Here is a 16,149-nt window from a genome sequence, read left to right on the forward strand (position 1 = left end):
GAGGGGGGGTTGGGGGGAGGGGGAGTGGGGGAGGAGAAGGTGCTGCACCAATGCAGGAGAGGTTTGGATCGAACGGGTCCACTTGATCCAGTTTTCTATAAAGTCCTTTGAAAATTTGTCTCAGTTCAATGTATGAAAGTTTTTTACTTTATCTGGGAACTATATTGCAATAACTACAAAAATAACAGATCAATGTTGACTGTGAAGCTCATGCCAATCAGCTAACTATTTATTAATATTAAATAAAATTATGACAATTAGAAGCAGTTTTACTTGTGCATTCCATGGCTGTTGTTCTAGGTTACCCACCATGTCAAAGTTGGTTCTGGGAGTCCTGTTACTTCGATTTCCAAGGTCACAGGAGAACCTTCTACCACACTGACATTAGACATCAACTTGGAGAAGTTGGGAGCAGTGCAAGCCAGGTTGGACATGGTTGTATTTCTTGATGTATGTCTGATTTCTTTGTGGATGACAACATCCATGTGGTGACCTGTATCACTCACTGATTTTTGTAAATGTTGGGGTACTGTTAGTGATCCAGATGAAGTACACAAATTATTTCTGTTATAACTAAGTTCTTCTCCAAAACAATCGTTATTAGCATCATGCAGTGACTTCTGGGTTGTTGTTACACTCTCATGCTTGTCATAAGTCTGCAGTTGTCTCTCATGCACTTCACAGGTAGAATCATAAGCCGATGAATTAGGTGCCATCTTGGATTTTAAAATATGTGAAAGCGTGTTTGAAACAATACGCGGGGCAGGGATTGTCAGTGGGCTGTGAATAAAGGAGGAAGACTCAGATCTGTATTTAGTGCAGGGTTTAACACGGGGATTTGGATCAGACGCCTGATGACATTCTGATTCACTGTATGGTCCCGAGTGATTCAATTTATCAGCAGGGGTAGCAGGTGCTGAAGGTTCAAATGTGTCAGTCATTCTGCTACAGCTTATTTGCTTCTGTGGCTGGCCACTGTATGGCCGAGAGTGCAGACTGTGGGAACTTAGGTTGGAGATTTTGTCCACTTCCGTTTCAGAATACATGAAAATTGATTCAGGAGTATCAGGAAGCGGAGGCAAGGAGATGTCATCAGGTGACATACATTCATATTCTTCTACAGACAGCATTTCATCTGCAGAAAGTTCATTTTGTAGATCTCCCTCTGTGACAGTGCTGCCTTCAGTGGAAAGATGAAGTAACTCGATAGCTTCTTGTGAATTTAGATCTTCTGCAGCTGAATCTGTGATTTCACTGCTCACGAATCCATCCAAGTTAACTTTTGAAATTTCCTTAAAAGCAAAAGAAATTGCTTTTATTTAAAAAGTAATTTATTTAAATTGTTACGCACATCATGACGTGTTCATTATATCCGATGATCTCTGCCATACTCCTGTGAGGCATTGTGATAATTTTTGCAATACTGTTTCAGTCACAACTGCAGTTTCCATGTCAATATCCCAAATTATTATAGATCAGAATCTACAATTATTCAATCAGTCAGCTAGGTAGCAGAAAAGATAAGATTGTTTACAATAGAGTGCCACAGCTGGTAGAGCTGCTGCCACACAGCACCAGATACACAGGTTTGATCATAACCGCAAATGCTACCTCTGTGGAATTTTCACGTTTTCCCTGTTTCCCTGCGGGTTTCCTGCTTCCTCCCACATTCCAAAGCATGTGGGTTTGTAGGTTAATTAACCTCTTTAAATTCCAAACCTCCTAGTATGTAGGACGTAGATGAGAAAGTGGGATAACATAGAACCCATGTGAATGAGAGATCGACTGTTGGCATGGACTCGGTGGTCCGTAGGGCCTGCTGTTTCCCTGCTGCATCTCTAAACTAAATAAAACGAAATAAAATCTTGTGGATAGTAATATCCAAAATAAAGAAAAACAGATTATTGGCTAATTGCTTAAGTAATCAGCACAAGTTAAATAACTAGCAATCTGGAGACCTGCGTTAACAATTCAGAGACCCAAATTCAAATCCCATCCTGGCAGCCATGGAATATAAATTTAGTAAATAATTTAGAAAGGAAAAAGTACTTAGTAATCATGGCCAACAAAACTGACCAATTGTTGCAAAAATCCATCTGATTCACTAAATTCCTTTCAGAGGAAGAAAATATCCAATCCTTTCCAAACAACAAAAGACAATGCTGGAGGAACTCAGCATTTCAGACATGATGCAGGGTCTCGACCTGAAATGTCACATATCCCATTGTCTCTATAGATGCTGCTGGAGCCACTGAGTTCCTGCAGCAGTTTGTTTTTTGCACCCTATCCTATCATCTGCTGTCTGTTGGGTTTCCTTGTTTATATGTCAGTATATGTGGTTGATTCTGAAATGGCCTATCACTTGGATGTACTATTGTCCCTAAATTCAAATAGAAAAAGAATAAAACTGAGTCAGATTAGGACACAGCAAAGCACCTGTATCCGAGCTTCCAAAGTCATCCTCACAAATATCTGGTGACTGGTGTCCAAATTAAGCAGCTGTCTGAGAGTCCAGTTGAGCAAAATCCTTCTGACATAATTAAACATGTAGACACAAGGAACTGTAGATGCTGGTTTACAAAAAAAGATACAAAGTGCTGAAATACTTTGGGTATTTGAAATACTCAGTGGGTCAGACAACACCTCTGGAGTACATGAATAGGTAAATTTTTGGGTTGGGATCCTTCTTCAGACTGCTTGTGGTGGTGGTGGGGGGAGAGAAAACTGGAAGGGAAGTGTGGGCAGAACAAAGCCAGGTAAGTGATAGGTGGATACAGGTGGGGGGGGGGGGGGGGGGAGGATTGGCAGATGGATGAACAAAGGCCAGAGATGGAAAGACAAGCAATGTGAGATAAGGAGAGAAGAGGTGAAGATTCTTAAGATCTAGATCGATTGGCCAGGTGGTCGGAGAAATGATGGAATTTAATGCAGAGAATTGTGAGGTGTTGCATTTTGGGATGTTGAACAAGGGCACGACCTATACAGTGAATGGAAGGCCTCTGGGTAGTGTTGTAGAGCAGAGGGATCTAGGAGTACAGGTGCATGGTTTACTTGAAGGTCGAGTCGCAGGTAGATAAGGTGATCAAAAAGGCTTTTGGCACTTTGGCCTTCATCAGTCAGAGTATTGAGTATAGAAGTTGGGTCATGTTGCAGTTATATAAGACGTTGGTGAGAGTACATTTGGAATATTGTGTTCAGTTCTGGGCACCATGTTATAGGAAAGATATTGTCAAGCTTGGAAGGGTTCAGAAAAGATTTACGAGGATGTTGCCAGGACTAAAGGGTGTGACTAGAGGGAGAGGTTGAGTAGGCTGAGTCTCTATTCCATGGAGCCCAGGAGGATGAGGGGGGATCTTACAGGGGTGTACAGAATCTTGAGAGGAATAGATCGGGTAGATGCACAGAATCTCTTGCCCAGAGTAGGGGAATCGAGGACCAGAGGACATAGGTTCAAGGTGAAGTGCAAAAGATTGAATAGGAATCCGAGTAATTTTTTCACACAAAGAGTGGCGGGTGTATGCAACAAGCTGCCAGAGGAGGTAGTTGAGGCTGGGACTATCCCATCGTTTAAGAAACAATTAGACGGGTACATGGATAGATCAGGTTTGGAGGGATATGGAGCAAGCGCAGTCAAGTGGGACTAGTGTAGCTGGGACATTGTTGGCCGGTGTGGGCAAGTTGGGCCAAAGGGCCTGTTTCCACACTGTATCACTCTATGACAGGGGAAGGAATCTCAGTGGAAGGAATTGGGGGGGGAGGGGGAAGGGGGGGGGGTGAATCCAGGTGGGGCACAGGGCAGAGAGGAAAAAATGAGGGTCAGGGGGAGAAGGGGTGGTTATTAGTAGATTAGTTAACTAAAATTGGAAACTTCATTGTTCATACCATTGGGTTGTAAACTACTTAAGTGGAATATGAGGTGTTGTTCCTCCAATTTGTGTCTAGCCTCACTCTGGCAATGGAGGACTCCCAGAACAGAAAGATCAGCATTGGAATGGGAAGGAAAGTTAAAATTGTTCGCAACTGGGAGATCCAGCAGTCCTTGGCACACCAAGCATAAGTGTACGGCAAAACGGTCACCTAATCTACGCTTGATCTCGCTGATGTAAGGGAGGCCAAATCAGGAACACCAGATGTTTTCAAACCCCACCCTATGTTAGAAATTTCCTTTGCTTCATCAATGTCTCCAATTTTAATTACATCACTATTGACAATCACAAGCTTTTTTTAGATTCCAGGGCCTTGCGTCTCTGAAAAATTCCCAGTACATTTCATCTAGCTACTGCTCTTTGCTCCTTTGAAGAATTCCCTAAAATGTACATCTTTAGTACATGTACAAACTTCCAAAGTCCAGTATTCCCTTTGGTGACTGTGTATGTCCTGTGAAATCCCATTGGGTGTTTTATTACTTTAAACATATTAGGTAAATGCAAGCAGTTGTTGTAGCAATATTGCTATTTATAAATCTGTAATCAATTTGTAACTCAAGTTGAAAATGCATACCCAATCGTAACACAATTAATCAGGAATCCTTCCATATAAAAACTAAATAAAATTTACTGTCATCCCTTTGGTGCTAATGGAATAAGTTTCATTGAAATCGGTGTTATATATTTAAAGTTATTCACATTTTAAAGTTTAAATCTATCTCCGAGGGAGGGAGGGAGGGGGAGGGAAGGAGGGGGAGGGAGGGAGGGGGAGGAGGGAGGATAAGGGGGTTGAGGGGGAGGAGGGAGGATAAGGGGGGTTGAGGGGGATTGAGTGGGTGGGGAGGAAAGAGGGAGGAGTGGAGATGGGAGGAAAGAGGGAGGAGGGGAGGTGAGAGGGGAAAGAAAGAGGGAGGAGGGGAGGTGGGAGGGAGAGGGAGGAGGGGAGGTGGGAGGAAAGAGGGAGGAGGGGGAGGAAAGAGGGAGGAGGGGGGAAAGAGGGAGGAGGGAGAGGAAAGAGGGAGGAGGGGAGGAAAGAAGGAGGAGGGGAGGAAAGGGGGAGGAGGGGAGATGGGGAAGATGGAGAGGGAGGGGGAGGGGGAGGGGAAGGGGAAGGGGAAGGGGGAGAGAAGAGGGTGCTGCACCAATGCAGGAGATGTTTGCGCCCAACGGGTCCACTTGGTCTAGTATTTGACTAAATTTATACAGCCTTGTTTTTATGATGTATTAATCAATATTTTGTTGTAGTATTGTTCATTTTGAAGGAGTACATACATGGTCGTATGGAAATTGTTGTTTTTGACTGGGCTGACTGTCCAATTTTCCTTCATTTTCAGTTTCTTCTACTTGACACTCCTTGGGAAAATTTGACTGGGAAACGTGCGAGTGGTTTGCAAAATTGTCAGTGGAATGTTTTGTGTGTTCTTCTGTGTTTTTTGCAAGCTGAAGAGCAAAAACTCTTCTTTCTGTATCAGAGAAATAATTTGTAGGGAAAACTTTTTCTGTCTGAGAAAGCTTCATTTTAAACGGCTGGGTCAAAATGGCAGTTTTACACTGAGAATTTATGCCTCTTTCACCAAGGACCTTCAATTTATCTGTTTTTCCCATGTCATCTTCTGTCGGTAATCCCAGAATATGACAATGGTCTGACGCATGTAGAGAAGCCAACTTTAGTTGTTTGTTGTCTTTTACCACTTGAGCTGACTCCACAGTAGATTTTGGTGAAGCCTTGATCACTTTTTCTTGCTCAGGCTGCTCCATTGTTTGATGTGTTATTTGCAAGTCTGGATTTACGCGCAAGGATTGGATGAAATTATTGGAATCCATCTATCAGAAATTGGGGAAACATAACAGTAATTGTAACTTCACTGCATTTATCAGTATCATTCTTCCACATTCAGTTTACTTGAAATTTCAATCATAACCATAAATGAGAAAAGTACAAATAATATTAATCAATAATGTATATTCGTATACAATATTCTAACTTGCTGTAGTTCAGATGGAAGGGCATCAACCTCCAATATTAACTTTGTTTTTCTGTCCACAGTGTTGCCTGACCTGCTGAGTATTTCCAGCATTTTATGTTTACTTTTGCATTCCATTTCTCAGCTATTTATAATAAAATGTTACTTATTGCTGCATTATTAAAAGAGCATTATGACACATAAAATACAGATATCCCCTTTGATATGTTCTCCCCATTCAATTAGTTACTGCTTCCAGTTATATAGAACAATAAATTAACTAAAAATAACCAAAACTGCATTCATTTCTGCTGGACAAAATCACATGTAAAAATTGCAAATAAAGACGTGAATAAAGAGAGACAAGTGCATTAAACTGATTACTGGTGTAGGAGCCATGTGTTTATTAGCTGTCTTAGCATATGTTATTTTGTACCTTGTTGTTTTATTTTTGAACAGTTGGGGGTGGTCATGAGATGAATACATATATGGGCATAATGGGCATATATGGGCATATATGGGCATAATGTACTGGGAGGAGCTAGAACTAGGTAATATTTGGGAATGCAAAGATAGGAGGGGTCAGACTCATTGAACCTATAGTCAGATATAGTTCTTAACAGATCTATGACAGGAGAAATACAAATCTGTTTGTATTACTACTTCAATAAACAACTAATTAAACTGAATCGTTGTGAAGATCTCTCCGTTGTCAATTTGCATCAAGATTGATCACTTCAGCCTCCGTGAAATGGTGGTAAGCAGAAAGGACTTTATTGTAAGGACTCAAGTTGCCACTACAGTTTCAAAGTCCATTAGAACAGATATTTTGAAGACTGGTTCCTGATTTGAATTAATGGCTGCTACTTCCACCCTATTTTATAACCCCTGAATAATCCCAAACACAAATCGTGTTGGTGCTACTGGCCGAGATAAATTGGTAAAGGCTTGTTAATCATACCTGATCTTTCTGAAGGAGGTGTAATTAGAAAAAGCTGAATAAGAAAAGAGGAAAGATTAAAAAATATATCCTGTAAGTGTGAAGTGCAGAACACAGCAGTTGCTGCAACTCTGGGGGGGGAAAAGAAGGCTGGAAAAAATACCCAACAAATTAAACAGCATCTGTGGAAATAGAAAAAGTGAGCTACATTTATAGGTTGATCTTTTATCTTAGCTGGTAAATTCTGACACAAACAGGAAAGGGTGATTTGTTGAAGATGTTGAAGGCTGTATGAGATCAGGGCAGCTTCCAGTGTTCCTGGTGACTTCACCCATGAAAAATGTGCCCGGCTGCAGCTCCTGACTAACCGCAGAATCTAAAAATGGATTGACTATCATCCACTAGTCGGCCCAATACAGTTATGCTGCTCAAACCTCAGTGGTACTTGCTCATGAGCATCTGCGATGCCGAGGGCATTGTAAACAGAATCTTTAATAAAGTGGTCATGTTGAAGCTGCAGGCCATTGATACATGGGTGTCCACCAGAATAGGAAGATAAGAAATGCAGGATTTCCCAGTGGCCATTCCCCTCAGTATAGTATACTACTTTGGTTAGCGTTCAGGGGTTGGGGGTGGCCTGTCAGAGGAGAAAGCAGCAACTGTGACACATTGATTGACCCTGATGTTCTAATGCACAACCAGGAGAGTGTAGTCACAGAGAGCTATAATGACAGGAGATTCAATATTTGGCATTCTCAGGTCAGAGTCTGCATGTATTTGGAACTGGAGACTTGGTCTTTCAATATTTAATTGCTGACAGTTTCTGCTCCTCCATAACCGATTGTCAGACAAGCAATATTCTCAACAATAAAAAATAACAATGAACACCAAGACAATTTTTGCACTTACCACGTTGTTCAGTTTTGATTCAAGATCTCTTAACCCATTGCATAGTTCCTTTATTGATTCAAGGATTTCACTATGTTTTATTACCATTTGCTTCACAATTTTCTTTGGTTCTTCAGGACCTTTAGAGGTAAACAGAGACACACTAAGCCTGATGCTTTTCAGATCAAACTTGATTGTCAAATGGACATTCCTTGGATGCGTTCATTTTATTTGCTCTGAATATTATAATAGAGACAGTACTTATATACTCTTTGAGCTGTAAGTGCTGAATAGCCATATCCTCAAGATATAAACTAATGTTTTAGTACCTATGTTTCAACCTGATTAATTATCATGATTTTTGCATGTGTAATAACATTGGTCACTGCAGGTTAATTAAATCAACTGTAAAACACCCATTTGAACTGTGAAGATATTGATCTATATGTAGTATTTTGGAAATACAAGAAAACAAGAAAACAAGAAAATAGAAACAGACATAGGCCACTGAGCCCCTCAAGCCTGTCTCACCATTCCATATGATCATGCCTGATCAATGCTAGTCACAAATCCCTTTCTGTGCCAGTTCCCCCAAACCATCACTTTTTCAATCATTCAAGTATTTATCTATCTCCACTTTGTATACATCAACTGATCTGGCTTCTACCACCCTCAGGGGCAGAGAATCTCAGAATTCACTACTCTTGAGAAAACTAATTTCTATTGGATTATCAATTTATTGAATATTTTCTTGTTTATTATATATTATCTGCATTTCAAGGCCTCTTGTGCTGCTGCAAGTAGGAATTGTGTTTTTCCATTGCAGGTACATATGACAGTAAAACACACTTGCATCTTGATGAACTCTTCATTTGGTCAATATGTCCTCTTGTTCGTGACTCTCCCACAAATAATTTTAAACAGAAAAATTACTTTAAAATCATTAATTTCTAAATCCACTGTTGGCTTTGCTCGTGTACTTGCAAAAATAAATTTACAGGATTTGAACTAACTCGAATCAGAAATCGATGGTCTATCTGAAAGTTTGAGAGTTACTTTGATTGAAATGTACTATCTTAATTTTAAACATGACCTTTGAAATTTCTACTACTTATTGAAGAACGCCTTGATTCAATGAACTGCAGGTTGTAACCATTTGTGGTATCATCCTCGGCAAGCTATCAGTTAGAAAAAGATGTTAACCTCGGAAAATGCTTTTTGATTTTCTCAGCTGTTTAGACAAATGCATACATTTTGAATTGCATTTAAGAAGGGAGTCTTTAAAAAAAAGGTCTAAGTGGTGAATTTAGTGTATCTCGGTATATTTTTATCATATTCAAAATATTTGATTTTAATCACTTTCACATAAAATATCATGGCAATTGATTCCCTATTTCTTGCATTTGCTTATGACATTCGACCCAGTGTGTCAATGCCAGCTTTCAGGTCAATCCCATTTCCTCACTAATTTCCATGCAACTTCCTCTCTCACACATGCCCATTAACTCCACCCTGATTATCCTACCACTCCCCTGCGCTTGGGATAAATTTCAGTAACCAATTAACAAAGCACCCAGTAAATCTTTGAGATATGGGAGGGGACCAGACTACCCAGTGATAGGCAGAATGCAAACTCCACAGGCAGCACTGGAGATCAGGATCGACCATGGTTTATTGAAACTGATGCCACAACAGGACCTGCTGTGCCAACACACCACCCATGTACAACACTGAACAAAAATGAACAGAGACCTATTTCCACAGCCCATCACACTGCCTTAGATGTCACTTGAATACTCTGAAGGGTGCTTTAGAGGAATAATATCAAACAAAAATAACATTCTTTTATTAGGCTAGATTTTTTTAAAACTTGCACAGGAAGGTCATAAGAATTGTACCAAGGGAAGAATGGGAGATACAGAGGCAGAGAGGTTGAGGCAGGGGAGTGGAGAGATTGAGGCTCTGGGAGGTAACTGACCCCTTGCAGGATCAGCCCAGAATGAAAGTGCTTGAAAAAACAAAATTTAAGGAAAGAAAATATTTTAATTTAGCTAGGAAGAGATTATATAAAGGGAGAAGCCGGGCAAAGGAAGATTGTGACCATAATGAGGATTCTAATATTGAGGCTTTCCTTAAAACTTGATTCAATGTAGGTCAGAAAGAACAGGATTAATGAGAGAACAATCCTTGGTTCAAGTTGGGACAAAGTATATTAAGTTTAGGATGACCTCGATCAATATAGAGTAATCTCACAAAAGGCAAGCTGGGAGAACATTAGAGCAGGGATATTTAGAAGTAACTAAAACAAGGTTAAGGGTTGCAGCAGCCAAAAAAAGGGTAGTCAAGTGATGTTACAAATGAAAAAATTGGATTTAGTGATATAAGATTCATGCATTTAGAAGCTCAACAGATTAAGTTGTAACATTGTTTCAAATACTTTTTAGCTTCAGACAGTTGCTGAGGAGGAGGGTGTTATAGCAGAATGACCTGTAATCAAAGTCAATGTCTGAACTATTTCACCTTTGAAGCCTATCATTATGTGAGAGAGCAGTCCTGAACTTCTATCTAGCTCATTGGTGACTGGCTTTACCTTGCACTAAACGTTATTTCCTGATCGTGTATCTATACACTGTAAATGGCTAGATTGTAATCATGTATTGTCTTTCCGTTGACTGGTTAGCATGCAACAAAAGCATTTCACTGTACCTTGGTACACGTGACAATGAACTGAACATGGTTGAAATAGCTATTTTTCTTGTTGGTCCATTGAAATGTTCAAGATACATAAAGAGTCCATCCTCCAAATTAATTTTGCCAAATTGGTTTCGCTGCTCTCTCCTAAGGAAGGAGTTACTGCAATTATTCTATTACTTTGCCGCAAATTGTTCTCATTACTTGAATAATGCTCTCTTCAAAGTGCATGATGCTATTGCTGCTAGCTTTCAGAATGATTGTGTAAGTTTAGGTAGAAAGTATTTTCACTGCAGTTGTTAAACATGCGACCTTTTGCAGTTATGAAATAGATAACAGCATCTTTATAATTTATTTGTGAGGTCTGAGCAATGTACAGCTGAGATCTATTGATGCACTGCGCTTCTAAAATTATAACGTCTCAAATTGTGACGTATTGTCCTGCAGCTATAACTGGAAACAAAGAAACACCATCATGTCCATTGGAGACCTTGCCAAATTTTCTTTCCATTCAGTTTCACAGATTAACAATTATCAGTCTTTATACGGGACTGTTTCCTGCCCAATTCTAAATTGCAGTATGTGGAAAGTAAAGGGATATTGTTATGTAGAATACTGTTGGTGTACCAAAAAGAATTTGCAGCATGATATATATACCCATTTAAATCATGGTGGCAAATGAGACTGCAATGCATTCCTTTACAATAGAAATTCCTTGTCCTTGGTTGGATTGCCAGTACACATGTATCTATTCATTAGAACCTACTTATGATGAGGTGACAGCAATTTATATCTTATCCTATATATAGCAGACAGTTGTCACTAAATCAAAGAGAACACTTTGGAAGCATTTGGTTGCATATATTTACAGTGACAATAATGATAAGCAAGCACAATTTGCTAAGCTAAAAATTCTTATTTATAAATAGCAACGAGCTTGGAATTTAAAACTAATGACAGATCTCCAAGTTGAACAGCACAAATATTGCGAAGTGTAGCGAATTACTCTCTTTTCCTAGGTATTTATTGGGTCAGAAACAAGTCAAAATGTATAAACCAACCCTCAACTATCTATAGATTTTGCACTCTCAAGACAGCTCTTGCACACAATAATCTAATGCTGATCATTGAGTGTGCTTGTCCACAGTGCCTGTGGTTGTCATCAATCACTGGATCTATTTATCTTTATGTCCTTAACTGGTGAGTAAGCACAATTATTTAATGTGGAGAAACTTAGCTGGTGGATAGGAAAGGCCGGCGGGTAAAGGAAACATCGAAGAGTAGAAATGAGGAACTGCAGATGCTGGCTGTACAAAAAAGGTTACAAAGTGCTGGAGTAACTCAGTGGGTCAACAGGATATCTGGAGAACATAGATAGGTAGCGTTTTGGGTCAGGACCCTTTTTTAGACTGGAAATTTTAAAATACTTAAATTACTCATTTCAACTGAAAACTGAAGTGCAGTAGCTATTGGAGTTGGCAGACACAGGATCAAGCAAATAGAAGCAATATTTACTTCACTGCCATATCAGCTACTCTTCAAAGATACTTCTTTGCCTTGAGAAACCAAATGGGACCTGTTGAAGACATTTTTTTTCCTATTGGGAGAGTTTCAATGAAGCTGACTGACAATCATTCCAAGGTAGAACAAAGACACAAAGTGCTAGAGTAACTAGTGTTGGAATAACTCAGTGGGTCAGGCAGCATCTCTGAAGAAGGATCCCAACCCGAAACATTACCTATCCATGTTCTCCAGAGATGCTGCCTGACCTACTGAGTTATTCCAACACTGTCTTTTTGTTTTGTAAACCTGTATCTGCAGTTCCTTGTTTTATTTTAATCATTCCAAGGTGTTAGGTGAAAGGAAGTCTAGCACATTCATTGAAGGTTCAAAACCCTACCAAGCAAGCAATTTGGTGGGGGGCATACTTTGGAATAGACCTTCCTTCTCATTCCCAGACAGCAGAGGTTTTGACGACCTGAGGAAAGGGTTAAAGAAATGAACGAGGCAGAGTGAAGAAGAACGCATTTTGGGGACAGAGTTACAGTGATTTACTTTGCATTCAACCATATAAGACAAACTTGCAAACCTCAATGTTGCTCAAATGACAAGTAGAGATAGTGAGACCTCTTGCAGTAACAGTACACAATTTGTTGTGTGGAAAAAGAAAATACAGTAACAATTAGCTCTGACCATGTAGCTGTTTTGCCAATTCTGTGATTTGCTGGATTCGCTCCTCCTGTTGCGGTACAGTAGGCCAGACAAACTTTTCAAACTGCTTGAGGAGAATTTCCACTGCTTCCTTTGTCTTGCACTCAGCAGAATACTTTCCAACTCTAACTACTGTACCACTTGTGTCATCGCACCAGAACTGGCTCTGAAATGAAGATTGTAAATATCAAAATTGAATGATTTTTTTAATATAATAGTACATTATACTTTTTTTCAGAAAAATGAGGGGGAGGGGGGGGCGAGGGGGCTGGGGCCGAGGGGGGGTGGGGTGAGGGGGAGGGATCCGAGGGGGAGGCCAAGGGGGCAGGGGCGAGGGGGAGGAGTGGGAGGGGCGGGGAGGGTAGGAGGGGCGGCGAGGGGGGAGGGGGGGAGGAGGAGCGAGGGGGAGGGGGAGGGAGGGAGGGCGAGAGAGGGGAGGGTGGGCGAAAGAGGGGAGGGGAAAGGGGAGGGGGAAGAGGGGAGGGGGAAGAGGGGAAGAGGGGAGGGGGAAGAGGGGAGGGGGAAGAGGGGAGGGGAAGAGGGGAGGGGAAGAGGGGAGGGGGAAGAGGGGAGGGGGAAGAGGGGAGAGGGGGAGCGAGTTAATTGACCCAGTTTCCTTTGAGTATTTTATAACTCTCATTAATGTCAGATTTACACTTACCTTGGTAACATAAAAAAAAGTTTTATGGATGAGTATAAAACCATAAAACTACTTGAATGCTTCCATACATTTTATCTCAAATCAAGAAAAAAAAATCTTTGTATAAAAATGTACACCATTAATAATGAAAATTATGTACTTATGGACTTTTTATGTCAGATGGAGGTCATTCCGTCCATTTGGTTCAATCTAGTTCCCAACAGAGTCATCCCATCAGTAATAGTCCCCTTCCCTTGTTCCGTTCTTGCTGGTTCCCTTTCACATGCCCATCAACACCTCGCTATCAATGACATATATGATGCAGTAATTCAGAGTAACTAATTAACCAGTACATTTAAATACATTGCCTACCTCTTCCATTGCCTGCTGCAAATGCAAAGTCTTATCCAGGTTTTGTTTGTATTCCTCAACTGTCTTGTCAAATTCATTGACCTCTTTCTGTAATTCATTCAGGGATTCTTCAAGTCGATTTACTTCTGCTTTCGGGATCTGCTTTTCCAAAACTGTACTGACTTTTGTCACACACTGAAACATTTTATATTTCAAGATCTGAACGGGGAAAATACAATTAGAAATTAGATAATGCACACATGCAGCAAACACAGGGTGCAGTCGGCCCAAATTATTATATTCTGTGATTGACAGAAGGTTGACAGTTTACCTCAATTTTTTCAATGTACATTTCAACTTGCTGGACTTGATTGCTGATGACTTTCAGATTCCGAAATTTTTCATTTTTTTTCACATGATTAAATTTCAGGTTGTTAAACTTCCTCTTGAGGTCTTTATAAGATTCCTTTAACTTAAAATTTGTATATTGGTAAGATTATTTATTCATTAAGTTAACTTTAAAGCAAAGTTTCAAAGAATTAGATCTAAATGTTCCTGATACTTTCAGGGCAATGTTAATTAAATAAATGATAATTGCAGTCAGTGAATTATTATTTAAAAGGTTATTAAGTTATAAGAACAGTATGCTTTGTTATTAAACAAATAAAACAATGGTACTTGTAATAAATATTATGGCCTTAGTTTTCAATGCAATGCAAAAGTTTATTAATTTTAACCATCTCCTGGTAAGAATATTTATGGCTTTATGAATCGTCCTGAGAAGTGGATTGATAGAGGCACAGAGTAAGATGAAAGCACTGTCAGCTCATTTCTAGCCGAAGAGCTAAATGTAGGAGCCTAAGTCATAGGCAAAGACATTTGCAGCCCTATATCAATGAGCGCCAATTGCAGCTGTTTCAAAAAGTCAAATTAACAATTGCATTGCTGTGGTTGGAGGCCATTTTCTTACATGACACAAAAAAGTTATAATGCATTAAATGGTAAAGAATTATGAATATTTCAGGCATTTTGAGCCATTAATTTAAACCTTTGCCAGAATGGACAAGACTGTGTCACACTGCGCTGGAACCCAGTTTATGCTGTGTCTTTTTTGCAGATGAAATAGACACGAAACATACAATAGACAATAGACAATAGGTGCAGGAGTAGGCCATTCGGCCCTTAGAGCCAGCACCACCATTCAATGTGATCATGGCTGATCATTCTCAAAAAGTACCCCGTTCCTGCCTTTTCCCCCATACCCCCTGACTCCGCTATCCTTAAGAGCTCTATCTAGTTCTCTCTTGAATGCATTCAGAGACTTGGCCTCCACTGCCTTCTGAGGCAGAGAATTCCACAGATTTACAACTCTCTGACTGAAAAAGTTTTTCCTCATCTCCGTTCTAAATGGTCTACCCCTTATTCTTAAACTGTGGCCCCTGGTTCTGGAGTAGTACAAAGTAGTAGGACAGGCTGTGGCCAATTTACGCAGACTTTGTTTCTAATGATAAATTTAGGAGCATCTTTTTTTTTTTTAAGAAGGCCATGGTGACACTTAAACTAGATTCTTTCATTAATGTGAAGATAGTAAACCAGAGGAATGGAAATATTTCTCCTAACCAGAATCCCAGTGATTAATTGACTGATTTAACCCTGATCCCTAAAATGTATCTGAAGGCCAACAGCCTGAAATTAACCTTTATTTTCTCGTGAGCTGCTTGTGTGAAGCAGATTTGCCCTCTTTGCACACACTTCGCCAAAGAATGTAACATAGGACCAAGGCACAATTTGTGGATGATCTTAGGCCTCTTTGTTCTGACATATTTTGATAGCAGAGCAAATATTAAGAAGGGTTTCAGGTCAGCACCACTACCACACCTGGGGCAGTCAGATCACCTGTCCATATTCCTAACTCCAGCATACACCCCACTCAGGAGGAAAGCTCCAGTCACCATAAAGACTGTGAAGACATGGCCTGAAGAAGCTTCCTCGCAGCTGCAGGATTGCTTCGAAAGGACCAACTGGGATATTTTTGAGGATCAGGACTTGGAGGAGTACACATCAACTGTACTTTGCTACATCAAAAACTGTGTTGACAATGTCACCGTCGACAAACGCATCCGGTTGTATCCCAATCAAAAACCCTGGATGACAAAGGATGTCAGGTCTCTCCTCAAGGACTGTAACACCGCCTTCAGGTCTAGTGATAGAGCTCTATACAGTGCTGCTAGAACCAACCTGAAGAGAGGCATCAAGGATGCCAAAGCGTCCTACAAGAGGAAGATTGAGGACCACTTTTCCAACAATGACCCACGGCGGGTATGGCAAGGCATCCAGCACATCACCAACTACAAGACCAGCAACCGCACGACTGCCGACGGCGACGCCTCGCTGGCAGAGGAACTTAACTGTTTCTTTGCTCGTTTCGAGGTGAAAGCTACAGTGGCAGACATAACACCCTCTCCAGCACCTGACAGCAACACCTTCACTGTGCAGGAGTATGATGTTAAGCGCGTGCTCAGAGCAGTGAATCCCAGG

The 16,149-nt window shown here is 40.5% G+C and overlaps 1 protein-coding gene across 1 annotated transcript in view; it reads right to left on the bottom strand.

The window, feature by feature from the left end:
- Positions 1-16,149, bottom strand: part of ccdc141 (coiled-coil domain containing 141) — an 85,180-nt gene that overhangs the window by 3,109 nt on the left and 65,922 nt on the right. Inside the window, exons 18-23 of the mRNA XM_078404561.1 lie at positions 13,943-14,083; positions 13,633-13,830; positions 12,603-12,786; positions 7,740-7,858; positions 5,199-5,750; positions 310-1,292 (exon numbers count right to left, since the gene is read on the bottom strand). Coding sequence (XP_078260687.1) covers positions 310-1,292; positions 5,199-5,750; positions 7,740-7,858; positions 12,603-12,786; positions 13,633-13,830; positions 13,943-14,083 — 2,177 coding nt within the window. The remainder of the gene's footprint in view (positions 1-309; positions 1,293-5,198; positions 5,751-7,739; positions 7,859-12,602; positions 12,787-13,632; positions 13,831-13,942; positions 14,084-16,149) is intronic.

The sequence above is a fragment of the Rhinoraja longicauda genome, chromosome 8 (assembly GCF_053455715.1).
Source record: "Rhinoraja longicauda isolate Sanriku21f chromosome 8, sRhiLon1.1, whole genome shotgun sequence".
Lineage (NCBI taxonomy): Eukaryota > Metazoa > Chordata > Chondrichthyes > Rajiformes > Arhynchobatidae > Rhinoraja > Rhinoraja longicauda.